General features: G+C 41.1%; 1 protein-coding gene across 7 annotated transcripts in view; it reads right to left on the bottom strand.

The window, feature by feature from the left end:
- slco4a1 (solute carrier organic anion transporter family, member 4A1) overlaps positions 1-13,496 on the bottom strand; it is a 51,722-nt gene extending 38,226 nt beyond the window's left edge. For 2 of the 7 annotated variants that reach the window (XM_060064355.1, XM_060064327.1), the window contains exon 1: positions 12,943-13,492. Coding sequence is in view for 2 of the 7 variants with exons in the window: in XM_060064314.1 (XP_059920297.1) it covers positions 12,962-13,039 (78 nt within the window). In the remaining 5 variants the exon portion in view is untranslated. Of the gene's footprint in view, positions 1-1,364; positions 1,555-12,687; positions 12,753-12,942 lie in introns of those variants that run through there. The other 5 variants (XM_060064347.1, XM_060064314.1, XM_060064335.1 and 2 more) reach the window with 5 other exon arrangements.
- Positions 13,497-18,034: the final 4,538 nt, after the last annotated feature.

The raw sequence follows: 18,034 nt of genomic DNA, 5'->3' as shown, positions 1-18,034 counted from the left end.
GGCTTCCTTGCAAGTTGACTAGCTGATGACAGAGTTACGGATTACCGAGCTGCACTTCACAAAATAAACGTGTAAACTAAGTCTTAAAACATTAATCATAATCGATTCATACGATTTAAAGCATTTATATCGATTATTGGTGAAGCCAAAGCGATTCATTCTATTTATTTATTTTAGCAGATCGATTTAGTTGAATCGGTAGGACTGACAATCGATTCATCGATGCATCGCATGAATCGTTACACCCCTACTGTCTATGAATTTAGTTTTGAACCTTTTGGTGCTTAATGGTTGATATTTGAATCAGAGTGTAATGTTCATTATTAATTTAATTTATTTTGCAACAGTTGTTTAACCTAATATTTATTTTGTCTAATATCCCAATCTTATTCATTGGAAAGGCATTTGTATACATTATCCTTGGGCCTAGAGTTCTCCCATTCTCTCTAATTGAAAGGTCTGAATTTGCATTGCCACTGTAGCCATCAAGTACAACACTTTGGCAAAGCCAATCTTCTATCTTCTATGTTGTGTAGATTCCTTTAACTACCTTGCAGGAACCTTGGGGGACGAGGGAGTGTGAGCGACAGAGAGATTCATTCATGAATCCAAGCCAGTGTTTTAATATCTTCTGTCATCTTATCAGAATTAGCCTCCTCTCTCGCAGAACGGAACCACATACTGTTATGATCTGAACTCAAATGTACTCTACAGCAGCAGTGCAGTCTGTCAGAAACACAAATCCAGCCCAACGAGGTAGTTAGAACTTCACAATACCATTTATATTATTATGAAGGCAGCAGTTGTGTTCAATGTTACACATGTACATAAACATGTATAATGGTATATTAATTGTTTCATCAGTACTGTACAAACTTGATGAAAAGAGATTAGCTTATTCAATATAAAAATGTGGATGTTAATACTGGTTAATAACAAAAATGTGATTAACCATTGTAACATCTATAAATATACTGTATTCATATGAAATATCCTATACAAATCAAAATAAATCAACATACAAAACATTTTATACCAAAAGTCGTGACCAGGTCGGATACATTTGAATAATGACGTAAATAAAGTGGTGCAGAGACTAAGTTTACATTTGAGGAAATGAGAGCATGTGAACCTCACATGACGTTACATCAGTGGCATGATTAACTCACATGTAAAGCTTTTGCAAGTTAAGAAATGTAAAAAAAAACAATAGTTAAAGCATTTAGTTAGATTAATGAAGCAGACCGGGGGCACGAGTACTGTGATTTTGGACGAATAATTTACCACACCTCCTATCCACAAAGTTTAGGACTTTGGAGGAAGGGTTTAACTTTAAATAAAAGTTCAAAATAAATAAAACTTACCAAATTCATTGAGTTAAGTTTAACACTGCAGTGTTCTTTATAAAAAGGTACTCGAATCAGGATAGCTTTTAACTCACTTTATTTGGTAAAGGTTTAGTCTAGTCTCTATGAAGCAAAAGGAGAGGAATTGTATTATGCATGCGTGGAGATACACTTAGTAGGGCATCTGAAGGATGCGTTACCTGGAGCGTTCTGAGGGCTATGTGTTGTGTCTTTAATACTGGGCAGGCGTGGACTCGGTTATGTGCTCTGATTGGCTAAGCATGGCGCTGAACTCCTGCCTCCTGGATACCCGTATATGTACTCTATGCTGATCTCTTGCGGCTATGTGTTGGCATTTCAACTTGGTTTGTGGCTTGGTGCTGACCTCTTGTGGCTATGTGCGAGAATTACACTTGTTTTTGAGGCCTTGAGCGCCTAGGTCTCTCGAACAACTTGACCGCTCGTTATCTCTAGAATTGACACGTGATGATTGGCTTCCTGTATCAGCAGGACGCCTCCCTAGGCTCAGGACCCCTCCCTAAGATGAGAGAGAAGCCTCTTTAATTGGTAAGGGCAGATGTGGCCTGTTGGTATGAATGTGTGAATTATGCAACAACATAATTCACTGGGTGTTCCCGTGGACCTCGGAGCCCGTGTCGTAGCCTACAGGGGTCTTTCGGGACAGATCCGATCCCTTGGCATTGCCTGAAAAATATTCTCTATGAGAGGGTATTCGCTATTTGAGCTACCGGTACATTGCACCTTATGTAGGCAATGCTTACTGTTGCGCAGTGCGCCTCCGTCAGAGAGTGGTAGATTGGTGGCAGCGCGTCAGTCTTGATTTCTGCGTGCGGGGTTCGTCTCCTAAGTGATGCGCATTTAAAGGTTGGGTATGGGATTCGCGAAACGCCAGCAGATTTTGAAAACACACAACTCAAATGGTCCTACCCCCTCTCCTTCAACGCTGACTCTGACTCCACCCATTCCAAGTACATGGACGTGCAATCATGCACGAGCGCGAACACAGATGCGCGAGAGTGAGCCATTAGCTAGTTAGCTAGCTCCAGTAGCTACCGCAGGATAACAACAAACAGAAGCTTGCTCTGGGTCACGAGCTTTGAGTACGTGCAGGAAGGGGCCACGCGCGGGGGGAGGGGGAGTGCAGTACGACCGTTTGATTGACGTACTTACTGTCTAATGCCACTCGGTGGTTCTGGAAATCATTGGCTGGAGTTTTTCGAGCCCTGCCCGTTCCACAGATGATTGACTTGTTTATTTCCCATGTCAGTACTTCTAACTCAGTGGCTGTAAGTGGGTTATGATAAGGATTTCAAGTACCGTAATTTTCGGACTATAAGCCGCGCCTTTTTTCCCATTTTGCGATTCTGCGGCTTATATAACGATGCAGCTAATTTTTTAATTTTATAGCAAACGGCCACTAGGGGACCTCCTAAATCTATGGATTTTTAAGCGGCGGGCTCCAGTGCGGCTTATATATGTAAACATCATTCAATTTAGCTGCTGCGGCTTATACTCCGGTGCGCCTTATAGTGCGGAAAATACGGTAATTTTGCAAAAATGGCCAAAAAAGAGAATTCCATACCCAACCTTTAAGTGAAGCTTATAAAGTCCCAATTCTTATGTCATATTGAAAACATATTCACTAAAGGTTATGCGATTATATTTTTGTGCTTATTTCAAACTTGAACCCATTTTCTCAAGGCCATGCTGGCACCACATCTATGGGGGTAAAAGGCATGATAATGGGCCGTCGACATTTGAACCCCGGTCGCTGGCGTTTGTGTCTTAAACTAATGCACTGCGCCACCGCCGCTACCACTCGGCGGTTGAAAACACATGCCATACATTACTTACATAGGTTGTATTTAAAGTGAATTCCCTAAATTATAGAATAAGGCCGGTTGGACGTTGCTTATTCATTTTGAAATCTTCATCACTCTATTGGGATTAATGGCGAACAATTTGTTGTGTCCACTACCTGATTACACCACTAGGTGGGTTCTACTGTTATGAAGTGTGTTGTAGTACTAGAGAAGAAGTGGAACGATGCGTGTAGAGAATAGTCTAGGGAGCTAGACCTACAGTACTGTGCTGCGTGCTTACAACCAGGCCCGCCGCTCCCTATACGCAGAGTACAAGTGCGTAGGGCACCAAGTACCTGAGGGGGGCACCAAAAATTAAGATTTGTAAAAAAAAAAAATAATAAAACACTAATGAATTAAAAAAATATGTAAATTAGTTATGAAGAGGCCCACCGTTGTTTGTTCTTAATTGTATAACCTATCACTCAATTTCGGCAAATTAGATGTTTTTACCTTATATAGAAAAAGGGGCTCTCCTCTACTGTAGTACGTAGTAGCGGTGTCACACCAAAATTGTACCGGGGGCGAAGATTTTACCGCCTACGTAATCCGCGTTTGAAAATTCCAAACCTGCCTGGCAACTGATGATCACTGCAAACGTTGCCTGGCAATGGACAATCGCGTCGAACGATGACGTCTATTATCTAAATTAAATTAACACAAGCTAGCTAGACTACGATACACCTTAAACACTCAGTTTACTAGCTAAATTCAATACAATACAAATATAAAGTAAAAACGAATGTTATCTGTATTATGTTATTTCGTCTTGATGAGGGCAAATGTTTTTTGAAACCTGCCCGGCAACGGACAATCGCGTTGATCGACGACGTAATGTTTCAACGCGAATTACGTAGGCGGTACAATTCTCGCCCCCGGTACAATTTTGGTGTGTCAGCGGCACTTCCATTGTTTTCAAATGTCCCACCACTCCCGACACTTTCTGTTTCTATGGTCAGAGTGGCGGTACTTTACTTTTTTTAAATCGTCCCGTCATTCCGACATGAGGTCATTAATACAAATTGCATTACTATTATCATTGTACTTTAATTAATTAATATGATTATTTCTTAGTTGCATGTGCTGTAGTGTCCTACACTAGGGCTGGCCCGAATTATTCGAATACTCGTTATTAGTATTCGAAGCTTAAATCAGTATTCGGAGCTTCGTTTTTGTTTTTTTTTACGTATGTGACGTTACCAGAGCGAGGGAGGCAAACTATAAGCGTCAGCGACACCAAGCAGAGAAGCGAGAGAGGTGGAGGAAGAATACATACCTTGTTTCCCTTTACTTTATAACACAACATTAGCGGGATCTCTGGAGGAAAAGTAATACTTCAAACCTTAGCTTAGTTGTTTGTTTACGTTCGCTGTACAGCGCCGCGCCAATCAACTGTGACTGGCTTGCTGCAGAGCGTGATCGTCTTGGGAATACCCGGTCAATATAATGGATATAATATGGACACATAAGACAATCAATATTCGGTATTTATTATGGATTTATTGTACAATTCCCTGAAAAGATGCACGTTCCAGAATTAATTGAAAAGCTCCCGTAAGGGCTGAGATGGCAGAGAACAGCTGATTTGGAACGGAGCAACAGCTGTTCGCTTTCACGGGGAAAAACTAAGGAACGTTAACCTACTTAGGCCTACTAATTAACGTTCAAAAGCTATTAAATCTTCAACAAAATATGCCGATACTGTCAAAATCGGTTCCAGGGAGTATAGGGATTATTAATGTTGTTTTTGATGGTGTTTTTTCCTGGAACGAGTATTTGAATATTCGCTCGGAAAAACCAACCAGTATTCGAAGCCTGAAAAATGACATTCAGGCCAGCCCTATCCTACACTGACATTGGTGATTGGGACAGTCCCGATTTTGAGTTGCGTGTCCCGAGTCCCAGCAAAAGCCTGTCGGAACGCTAAAATGTCCTGGTTTCCAACATCCACTATGAAATGTCCCCTTTTGTCTGCGATTACATAGCCAACGTGGTCTTATTATAGCCTGATCATTAACTAAAAAACACATAGAAAAGATTAAAGCATCCAGCATGGGATTTCAACAATGTGAGAGGGCATACGCAACAGGGATAATCGCACAGTGGAATGCTGCGCGATTTATCTGCACAGTGGAAAGCGCTTGTCCACTGGGCGGACGAGCCCTGACTGGAGATGTTCGCTCATTTCAGAAGCAGGGATTACAAGACAAAAATAAATGCATAATTTCCTGTGTGCTGCCTAGCACTAATGCTCCCGTTGAACTGATCTTTATTCCACCATGAACAATACTTGAACTGAAGAGATGAACTGCTCCGTTCCCACCTTAAAGGCGTTGCTTATCACACAAGCCGATTTTGATGACACCTGTCCGCAATTCCACAGCAGCAGGCTGTCAGCAAACAAATCTATTTTGGAGCAAATTCACTCCTACAAATATGTGAAGGCTAATTTGAAGAACGTTTGTCTCTGCGTTGAGGTCATGTTTTCGGAGCTCTACGAGGTTGACGTCTTACACACACACACACACACGCACGCACAAAAACGGATCCGGCCAGCGAGGGAATATTTACTGGCCCTTTAGTGGAAACCCATAGGTGAAAAAAAAAGGTTGGGGAATATTGTATTACAGTCTATGTTTAATGGATTTTCCCTCTATGGGCAACATTTTTTGGTTTATTTTTATTGATCCCCTTTGAAAATTTGTGTGGAAAGGGGTAGGAATGGGGCGAGCTATATTCCCGCCTTTCTCCTTTGTAAAGCTCATTGTATTGCCTTTGGGCCGATCTAAAGATAACTATTCCTTGATTGTTCTGCCGCGCCACTCCAAACAATTAATTTCGTTCCAATAGTGGTCCTGCATCGAGTTTAAATCCAACTCTAACAAATAAATGGTCCAGTTTTAAGTTTCATAGAATATTTATACATTCCCAGGGCATGTTAAATAAGTGCACGCCCGCGCTCGTAACACACTTGTAAAATGCAGTCGTCAATTGATGGAATGGGTTATTTCATACATCATCCCAACCAAAATTTGGAATAGCCTATATCAAATGAATTACAGATAAATTATACTGAAATGGCTACTTTTTGGTTGAACACATTTGAACTAAATATTTATGATCCCCCAAATGGATGATCCCCCCACCTGAAGTCGGCGCCACTGATTGTTAGACTGTCGGAATGGCGGTACTAAAAGGTGTCGGAATGGGGGCACGTCGAAATGGCGGCAAGTCGGAATGGCTGTATGTCTGAATGGCAGCATGTAACCGTTCAGCGAGGTTCTAGTATACCTCATAAATCTCATTGCATCATGTAATTAATTACATGAATACTAATTAGTAAGCAATTCATAAACGGCTATCAATTAATTAATAAGACAATGAGTTGATGAGATAATTTATAAGGCTACAAAAAATAATGATTTACCATCTATTTACATGCATTTTAAACACATAATAATGATGTACTTCTTGATTAGTTCGGGTTAAGTGAAGGCATTAGCATATAAGACTTTTGTATGAATTCACCTAGTTAGGACTATCTAAGCTTTTTTAATTAAAAAATATATAAATGCTATATACACTACTAATAACCATTTTATCAATGCCTCAAATCTGCAGTTATTAAGTGCTCCCAACATAGGATAAACAACTTTATAGAACTCATTACTTACTATGCAAATAGTTGCTTTCCATCTTCATAGTTCAAAAAACAAGACTTTGGAAGTTGTGTCTTTCGGAAACCAATTCTACAAACTGCTGTGTGAACAATAAGGGAGTCAAGTGTCTATGAACAGGTTCTCAATGCTCACATCTGAAAATGCGTTTAGAGATTAGAGGGAGAGGTTATAAGGGTAGAGAGGGAAGAGTGACCATCATGAGGTAAAAAGGGAGGGATTGGCTGTTCTCAAGGTGAACCAGGGCACTCTGTTATAACAATGCAGACCGTTATGCTTATGAATTCAAGCAGTTTATTGTTTCTGTCCCCAGAATGTCGGATATTGTTTATGAATTAAAAATAAATAAATAAATATATTTCACTCCTATCAAGATCATACATTGAGCTTTTCATTTATTTTATTTGTTGTCGAAGTGGAAACACGCAGCTGGATATGCTACGGATGGCTGTTTCTCACAGAAGAAGGCCTGTTTGATTTGGGCCAGGTTGCCTTTCCTGCCAAATGGCAAACAAAGGCTTTTTTGAAGTATTTTTGGAATGGAACACTACAGGATATTCAGACTGTTTAGATCCCCGACAACAAACTGTACTCCTGAAGTCATCTTTGCACACAATCCTTTTTTTAAGAAACTGGTTTGCCTACACGCTTACTTCCTTACTGGAATAGAAATGCAGCAACTCTGAGGTTACGTTTGGAAATATGTTCAACACATTGAAAACCAATGTGGAAATACTGAGGTAATGCAGTAACACTGACATATTGTTTGATATTGGCAAAGCTTTAAAAGCTTATAAGACTTTTAGTGGAAGTGTATTTTGGGAACCACGGGTCTACAACATACACCTGACCTCACAGAATGGCGGAAGCACAAAACTATACCCAAACCTATGTGACCCCTGCTTATTTTATCACCCTGACATAGAAGGGATGGAGTTGTTTAAGATATACTCATGTTGTTCACATGAATGTGAAGTGGGAAATAAAGATTGCTTTGATGAAGAACTATATGTCCCTATGGCGTCCTTGCCTTGAAGGGCTCTATAATATATATAGTTTGTTTGTTCACGTTATGTAATGTCATTCTAATGAAAAAGACACAAGTACGATAACATTACCTTGCTAAAGTACCATTAAATGAGTGAACTTCACACTCAAATTCAATAATGGGCGAGACAATGTTCAAAAAGTTGAACATTGTTTATAACATAATCGTTCACACAACAGTGTTTCCGGCAGAAGCAAATTCCTACTTGTGGTGGTAGCTGCAGGGGGCAATGACAGGCTGAACTAAAGATCATTGGTATGAGTCCCATGCTTCTAGCGGTGTTTGCCTGCTGAGGTGATGGGCTTCCAAGCTTAGTCAATGGGCAGCATCACTCCGATATATTTCTACTCAATTATACAAATTACAAAGTGCACTTCCCTAAACAATAGCACAACTGAAATTCAGTTAAGCTGGGGACGCCTCTCGTTTCCCGCTAGCTGTACAATGGTAAAAAGCAGTTAAGTATTTGGCCAATGGAGCTACAAAAAAAAGTGTGCCTAAATTCTTCAGATTCAGACTGCGTATGCTATTAGAAATGTTGGCTTATTTCAAACATCCCTAACACCTATTTCTGAACACCCTATTGATTCTATTAAGGAATTTGACCGGACGTCTTCTACGAGCGGGAAGGCCAACCAATTCAATTCAATTTTCTTTATTTCGCCATGTACACAGGTACTAGGAATTTTGAATGGTATTCTCCATGCAGGCTGGAGCATTACAAATAGAACATAGAACAGAACAAAGGGACAAGACAGAACAACAATACAAGAAAGTACCAGTATGACCATGGAGGTAGTGCAATAATGGAATTGTTAAATAAGTTCAATGAATAAAGTAAATAAAGGACATTTACTGAACACAATCCTTCCTTCTGCGCAGGATCATGTTGTGAGTGTGCACGAGAGGAGGGTTGGAGGGGCCATACACAGGTGGTCCAATGTGTTGGTGAGAGAGCAAGAATCAATGCGCTGCAGGCAGCTCTACAATGAAAAAATATTTTACCCCTTTTAATTGAATTTGTTACAAATTCAATAAATATATGGAAACTTGAATTATCCTTATGGCTGGCATGAGGCAATTGTCATAGTATTGAATAGTAGTAAGCTAGATAGTTATTGAAATATCCTATAAATACTAGGGATGCAAATTATCGAGTAATTCATTAATCGATAGTTGTTTCATCTTATCGATCGATGATCGATTAATTGATAAGCGGCAATTCTTCTGAGAAGCTGAATTTCCTTCTGAATGTGACACATTTAGGTGATAATTCAACGAAGTCGTTTAGTTGTTGTACTTTAAAATACATTTACATTTAGGGCATTTAGCAGACGCTTTTATCCAAAGCGACTTACAATAAGTACATTTGTTGTCATTAACCAACTTAAAGTGGCTCCATACTGCACTCCGTTTTGCCCTCTTCATCGTGTCAGTAGCTGTGTTCGAAATCGTTCCCTATCATGGATGTGGTGCACTAAATAGGGTGCACGCCATTTTGTAGGGTGTTCGAATTCTCAGTGGTCCACTATATAGGGCACTATATAGTGGACTTAAAATAGGGTACATACGATGTACCCTACATGATACTCCCGTATACCACAATGCAATGCGGTCGTGTTTTCCCGGAGGAAAAGAAGAAGCTGAATAACCTCGAAAACGAATAACATTTAATGACGGCTTTCGTTTACAAATGTCAACAATTTATTTGGGGTTTAACATTAAATATTTAACATTCAAAATTAATTGAACAAAGAAATGTAACATTCAACATCAATACAACCTCCAGCTTTCGTCGTGAGTGCCCGGTTTGTTTACATGATGTGGGCGCATCTGTCTGCGTCACCCAAATACCCGGCGCATTTACTGACGCAAATGACGTTTAGAAATCTTAAGCGTAGTGTTCGAATTCTCGTTTGTTCGTTCCCTAAATAGTGCACTATATCATGAACACCATATAGGGAATAGTGAGTGAGTGGATAGGGAACGATTTCGAACACAGCTAGTGTCCCGCTTTTCGTTTGTCTTGTTCTGCTTCGCTTGTGTTCCCGCTTGTGTTCCCGCGTGTGCGTCAAGTACGTCTGGCGTCAAGCGCGCCCTCACGTGGATGGTTGGAAAATTACGGGTTAAAAATGCGATTAATTGCAAGTAATTTATTTTAATCGAGTAATCTCTTATCGACAATTAATCGATAATCGATTAATTGTTTGCATCCCTAATAAATACATTTGTTCTCTACTGAATTACTGTTTCCTCAGAAGTTAGTAGGTAAAAGATATGAGTCCATTAAAATGTGTCCTCACAAAATATAACGGACAATGGCCTTGAATAAATTCCTCTGGGTTTGAACATTGTTGGAAACAATGGGGATAATGTAAGTACACAACTCAAATATAATTATATAAAATGCGCCTTGTCATTTTCAGATATTTAACTGTCACTTCTTTATCCCCATTAAAAGTGTTCAGTAAATGTCCTCTACAGATAATCAAGAGAGGTTATTGAGTGACTGTCATGGCCACAGTTGTGGTGCTGTGTGTTCTCCTCTTGTGTCGGCCACAACCCGTCTATCTCTGTGCTTTGCCTGCCACTCTCAGCTGCTCACACCTGGCCTGCATCAGCTCATCAATTCCCCTTTAAATACACCTGGTTTCCCTGCAGTCTTCGCCGGAACGTACTTCGATATACCGTGGTAGTTATTCGTACCTGGCTCCACTTTATAGTTGTCGTTTCTCCTGCTGAAATCTCGTGCCTCACCTTTGTTCTCTTTTGCCTATAGTTTTGTGGATCTACACCTCCAGCCTGCCTGCTTCACTCCCTCCCACCTGATGCGCCCCACTCTCCAAATATATACAAATCTCCATATATATATATATATATATATATATATAAAAACACCCGCTCTGAGGGGACCGATGTTGCCGTGATGCACAAATACCTCCGTGCTAACTTGGCAAGGCGGGGGAACAACTTTCCACAATCCAGGGGCTCGGAAAGTTTTTTATTTCTGCTTCGATGCTAACCTCGCCTTGAGTGGTAGGCCTATAGTACTCCCCAAGAAGTCACTTTTTAAATCATAATGATCCCACACCAGACTTCGCCATGGCCTCGTCCGCTTCATGATTACGGCGTGTTCCAATATCCATACTATCCTATCTGTACTTACTAGTCTAAGTTTGAGTACGCAGGGCGTTCCGATTCAGATCGGGTGAAAATAAGTGTACTGAAAACGGTCAAATCGCGAAGTGTGTGGTGATGTACACTTTTCGTACTGAACGGCAGCCATCTTAGCTACGTAGCGGAAGAGGGCGGAGCCAGGCTGAGCCAAAATCTGCGCATTTTTCATCATCATCGTCATTTTGTAGTTTATAGTTTTTATAGCTTTTTACAGCTGATAGGCGTAAAGAGTTCACCGTTCAAAGCGGGATGTTTATTGCGGGGGAGGAGCCGCAAATTTTTATATTGCCCCCGTGTGGTAAAATGTTTAATTGCACACTGCATTAGTTTAATCGATGAAAAATGTACGCAATCGACGAAATTCTTAACGATCAATTAGTCGATCGTCGATTAATCATGCCCATCCCTATTGGTAATATTGCCGTTCATCATTAGGCCTATTCCTGCTGCAGATGCGTTGCATTCTAAAAATAGATTTGATTAAACGAGTACTCGATTGATCCTCGAGGAATTCCTTCGATCACTCGAGTTTGGAATTTACTACTCGTGCCCATCCCTAATGATTACCCCAGCTGCCTTGGCCCTATATAATTCATTAATGCAGCCAGGGGCAATGCAAAAGATGATCCTCCTGTAGACCTGGTTGTTTGCTTTTCCATAGCCATTTCAGCGAGCCTCAGAGCCTGACTCATTACCTGCTATGGCTGCTAGAGCCAGAGTAGGAGTAGGTTACCATGCCAGTGACGTAGCTGATTGTTGAAATCCAACATGGCGGCGCCCTGTAACACTTTCACCGTACAATTTAATCACTTTTAGCAAGTTCAGCCATTTTTAGGTATTGTACCAATGAGAAGGCAGACAATACATCTGTTATATCAACTAAAATTCAAATTTCAGTTCAGTTCATCTTTAATGATCTCTGACCGGCGCTTTTTTTTTAATGGTCCAAAAGTGTAGACTGGGTAGGCCTACCCCCAGCCCTTTCTGCCGGCAATTTGAATTCGCCCTGCAGAAGAGTCTGGAGGAGAGGAATACATTTTTTTCTGCTTCAAATACGTTTTTGCGGAAGCCATCACCAAGCTGGCTCACCCCCCCCCCCGGCTCGCTATTGGCTGGTTGAACACACAGGGAAGCGACGGCAAGCAGCGAATTGCGTATAGACAGTTGAACTAGGCCCATTAATCCTGCCTCTTGTGCTGAAGAAAATGACAGCAACTTCCCCACACCAACGTGCAATCTACGATTGAGCTTGGTCTGGCAATAGCCAGGCTAACGACGAGCATCACTGAGCCATGGACCACCTTAATTAGCTGCATGGTTCACAACATGGGGTGGATCATGTTATTCCAAAACATCAAAGAAATTAAAGCGCCAAACAATGAACCTCTTCCGTGTAACATGAACAAACTCTACTGTCAGATACCAAGTGTCTTTTTCCAACATCATCACACGTCGAGCTTCATATTTATCGTAAAATTAAGACGTGCTGTATATCCTACTTCAAAACACATGACAATGGAATCAGACCACCAGTGGATTACAGATATGGAGCCTACCATAACAAATAATAACGACACCACGCTGACCGCCTCTTTTGTTCGTCCATTGAAACCCTATTATCCTGCAGAAACATTTGCGATCGTAGTATAAACGATGGTCACTCGTGTTAGAGATTGTTATCATCGACAGTCACAATGTGTAGACAGAAGGCATGTCATGGATTGTCTAGCATGGCATCTGAACATGTGCGTCAGGCACACAGCTGAGGCTGAGCACGGAGAGAGCATCCCTGTCATATCATCACCACGGACTGTGGAATAAAGAGCTTACCTTACGGTCACACAGGTACATGATGTGGACGCCGTCTCGTACATTTAAATACATTGAGATTAATCCACGACGCGGCATCGCCACCGACGACAGGTTCCGCCTAATGGAGTTCGGCGCGATGACAGCAGGAGGCGTTAGAGCCCTTCTGATCAGTCTGATGGCAGCTTGTCCAATGATATCAAGCCCCTACGGCGCCATCACCTCTAGGCCAATGGTTGTAATGAAGCCACATGAGATGATCTGGTTTGCGTTGCTAACCAGCTAATCAGCCGGGAATTCTGACTATTATGAACTCATCCCTAGAGAAGTGTAACATTTCTATTTAGCGTTTGATAGGAAGGCTAAACCTTTTACATTTCAGTTAGTGGACGTTTTTGATCCCTAAATCGTAGATAATCTCTCTAGTCAAATTAATTTAAAAGGCCTAAATTCCTTTGAAACCGTGGAAGCAGGCTACCTTGCCGAACAACTAAGTAGAAAGATAATCTACATTAACAAAGTACTCTAATCGGGTATATTAAAAGTGTCAAACTAAGGAAAAGTGTGACATTAATTGTGTGAAAATATTATTAACTAGTTATAGAGCTTTGAGTATAGTTAAGAAAGTAGATTAAACAATACCACAGAGTAACCATTAACACTTTATAATATTTTTTTTAATTAATAAGCCATTCACAAGTAGTCAATAAATGATGAAATAAGATGACAAAGGTCTCAATATTATATTATATGATTAGATCATATTTTACGTTGTACAAACTGATTAGGTAACTAGAACAAATGTCTCTGAATCAATGCCCAGCTGTGCCTTCATCTCTTACAATTCTACAATTCCTAGAACTTGTATTTATATCATTAAACTTCATTTGCGGCAATATCCAGAGCAATGAGAAATGGTAACACAACCTCTTGGAGATTCTGCAAACATTGGATGTAGTGGGAACCGGTAACCTGCAGCAAGTGATAATTTCAAGTGACCTCCTTAACGACCCTTTCGTGTCAACAGGCTGGGAGCAAGTTGTGCCGTTTGAGTAAACAGAGGAGTTTTATAATCTTGTTATCAAAATTCAAAGACGTTAACACAATGCATCATTTTTCTCTTGGGCCTTTTGGTTTGTCAGGTAGGTAGGCTATTCTGACAATGATTAGGCTTCTCGCTCTCTCTTCTATTTTCTTACGAATAGAACCATTACTTTGTGTGTGTGTGTGTGTGTGTGTGTGTGTGTGTGTGTGTGTGTGTGTGTGTGTGTGTGTGTGTGTGTGTGTGTGTGTGTGTGTGTGTGTGTGTGTGTGTGTGTGTGTGTGTGTGAGAGAGAGTGGAACCAGTGGAGAACCAAATGCATGTTGGCATGTGAAGCACTGGTGTAAAAAACGGATGAAACACTATGTGGCACAGGCCGTATAGAATGCTTGCTGACGCAAGGGGTTGCATTTAAGCCCTTTCGTGAAAAGCAAAGGTGGTTCACTTTTTTAAATATCCAGTACAATATCCTGCAAAGGTAATATACAAGCTATACGCTCCAAATGTTTAGTTGCACTTAGTTGCAAAAACATTATTAGAGTATAATTATTATTGTTATTGTAATAGGGTTAGGGTAGGGTATTGCAATTGCAACGGATTGCCTCTTATTATTAACCCAGAGCCATTTCCTTGGTTGTGCAAGGGATGGGTATATCGCAGCCGTGAACTGTATAGCTTTGCAGACTGGCTTTGGACCAGGCACGGTCTCTGGAACCAGAAGATCATCAAAAGACAGCCAGGATCGTCAGCGCAGAGGAACATCCTGTTGGTTTCTGGACTGCACTGTGGCACACCATCTGCAGGAAGATTACCGTGCTATGCTGAACTGGTCAGCCCCAGTTGGGTCGTCTCACCATCCAGTCGCTTTGTGGAGGGAATGGGGCCGTTGGAATCTTCCAACCTATTGGCTCCAAAATGTTAAGATGTGTTATGATATGCAGTAACACCATGTCTTAACATTAACAATAGGTGTCCCTATAGGTAACCTATTGAGTGATCGACAACAGATCTCATTAATGGACAAAGCTGATGACTGAACAACTTTTAACATTAATGACAGAGGCTAGCTATACATCATCATGTGTGATCATTGGGTTGAAGGAATAATGCATTGATCTCCACTTCATGATCAGCTGGTGCTTGGATTTGAGTCTTTATTCAGGGGGATCGTTGATTTCAACCCAGGTTCACAGCAGAAATCTTAGTCGTTTCACAATAACAGCAAAAAGATTCTGAGATGCCTAGACTTCTTTGGCCTATTTTGTTTTATAGGCCTGTGTCTGTCCACGTAACGTAACTGTCTGCAAAAACAAACAAAATGGCAGACATATTCTAAGTAAAAGATGCAATAGTTTGATATAGATTCTGTATTAGAATGGGTTTAAAAACATTCTTTGAGAGAAATTTGTATCTTGGTTTGTTTGTTGTCAATACACATTGAGGGTCTATTTCCTAAGGCAACAATAAAACAATTTACGGCTGAGCATGTAAGGTTGTTATGGCAAATTGTGCGCTATGCATTGTTGTAAAAGCCGGGTAATTCCTTCATCTTTGAATTAGTGAATGACTGAAGTGCTCTATTAAAGTAATAAATCGTAATCTGAGTTTGTGTAAATTAACCTTTACTTAGAACTCGTACCGTAAGCAACGTCGAGTTTGAGTGAGCAGACCAATCACTTGCTGCTGCCTCGATGCAAGGTAATTTTTGGGAGGCGCACGTCGGGCCCTTGCGCTGGACACAAGGACGCAATATGAAGGTAAACCCCCCTGCGTTGCCTTGATGTGGAACCATAACTAAGCCTTTAACTTTTCCATGTCATCATCTATACTGTCCACTAGAGGGCATTCTTGCCCACATTAAAGTAAACCCTAAATCTTCCCTACTAAGTCCCCTGCCTTTAATTAGTGACTGATCTTGGAGGGGACATATTATACCACCAGGTGTGAGTGTGATTAGCCTTACAAGCCATATGACATCACTAGTGGGCGTGTCCACCTAGATCTGTGCTGGGTAGATCAGTCTACCAGCCTACCTTGAGCCCCGCTCGCCCGCTGCCCGCTGCCCACTGCAGGAGGCGGTGGTGCCCAAGCGCTGACCGCTGACCGCTGCCCGCTGTGGTCCCTCGGCAGCGAGGCTCCGGCGGGGACAATCGCCGTCAACAATAGAGTACTAAAGTGTGGCGTCACGTTTCCATAGCAACGATATTCGGCTCTACGCAAACCAAATTAGCAAGGGGAAATCCTATGCCAAAATGAACGATTTGAAAATAAAGATTTCTTTGCGAATTGATTTGCGAGTTTGCTTTCCCGATAATGTAAGTAATATTGAGAATAGATTATCTTCTTCTAAAAAAAATTAACTAAAGTAACGTCGTCAAACCTTTCCTTTTAATACCCCAGGGGAATACATGAAAGCCTCGACATGTTTCGATTGGTAGTGATTTTCACCAATTGAAATTGATTTATTTTCATTCTGAAAGAAACAACACATGGCAGCAATGGAAAATGCCATCTCTCGTTCGATTGTTTAAAACTGAAAATCCGGTTGCCAGGACAACGTGACGTTTTCACTTTAGTACTCTATCGCGGGCAACAATCCCTTTCTCCTCCATGTCATCGTTCAGTATACTTCGGATTGATGTGGACGTGGAAGAACAAGAGACGTGGAAGAACCCGACGCAATCGTTTGAGATTCATAATATTGTCTGGAGGCGCACACAGCTTTTGGCCGTGATAATATTTATTATACGATATAGATATCTACGTATAATGATATTATTTAGATCAGGGGTGCCCAACCTTTTTTGACCCAAGATCTACTTTTCAAGTAGCCAACCTCCCGAGATCTACCAGCAAACCTACCTTCAAGCGGGGGGGGGGGGGGGGGTATCGTGAACCTACGGACTTCAGTGGGGGTTTCATTCCGTCTGCGCACGGCACCTTCTCAACGATAATCAATAATCTTCCTCCCACTCAGGGTGAAAATGGTAGGTCTTAGCTCGTTTCCCCTCAGCCATGCCAACGTTTAGGAGTGTGTATCTACTGTTGACGGCTTTCAACTGCTGTTTACAGCGCATGCGCTACCGCGCGTATATGTCCCGCGCAAATTTTATTTTATAAAAAAAAAGAAAAAAAAAAAGATTTTTTTTTTTTTTTTTTTTCACCCCTCGCGGTCGACTTGGGATCTGTCGGCGGTCTACTGGTAGACCGCGATCGACTGGTTGGGCACCCCTGATTTAGATATATAGCTCCAGGACTCCCGCCGGAGCACCCGGAGTGTTCTAGAATATTTACAGAACACAGCCAAAGTGCGCCTCGCCATTGCGACACATCCACTGTAAACAGAGCGCATGGTACCGTAGCCGCAAGCTACTCAGGGCAACACCCCCACCCTCCTCCGTGACCCCCTCTCTCCTCCTCATTTGCATCAAAGCTACAGACACCGAAACGGCGCGTTTGGGGAAAGCTCAATGTGCGACTGGCTCGTAGTGGCTTTAATTCTGCACCACGGCTGAATTTCAGGAAAGTCTACAAATGCTGTGTTAGGGACCCACTTATATCTATATTAAAGCATGCATAAAGTAGCATGCCATGGGACCTTTAAAATCTGTTGACTCAGTTTGATTTTCGTACTTGAACTCAAAAATATTTTTTTTTATTATCAATCTGTTAATGTTACTCAAAATATTACCACAATTTGCAGATTTGTTTGCTATCATAAAGGTATAAAAAAAGATAGTTAATTAGCGCAGAGTAGGGCTAGCCATGATCTAACTAGTAACTTAACCTGGTAGTTGATTTTAATAATAATAATAATAATACATTTCATTTAGAGGCGCCTTTCAAGACACCCAAGGTCACCTTACAGAGCATATAGTCATCATATATTTTTTTTCAAAACAAGACATTGTGGAAAAAAAATAAAAAAATAAAAAAATAAACATAAATTAACACAAAAATTTAAAAAAATAAAATAAAAAAAATAAAAACAGTGATCAGTTAGACGTTGTGAGCGAGTTTGAACAGGTGAGTTTTGAGTTGTGACTTGAAGG

This window comes from Gadus macrocephalus, chromosome 1 (assembly GCF_031168955.1).
Source record: "Gadus macrocephalus chromosome 1, ASM3116895v1".
Taxonomy (NCBI): Eukaryota; Metazoa; Chordata; class Actinopteri; order Gadiformes; family Gadidae; genus Gadus; species Gadus macrocephalus.
Note: the sequence above shows the minus strand (reverse complement) of the source record. Positions and strands in the feature narration are given on the sequence as shown.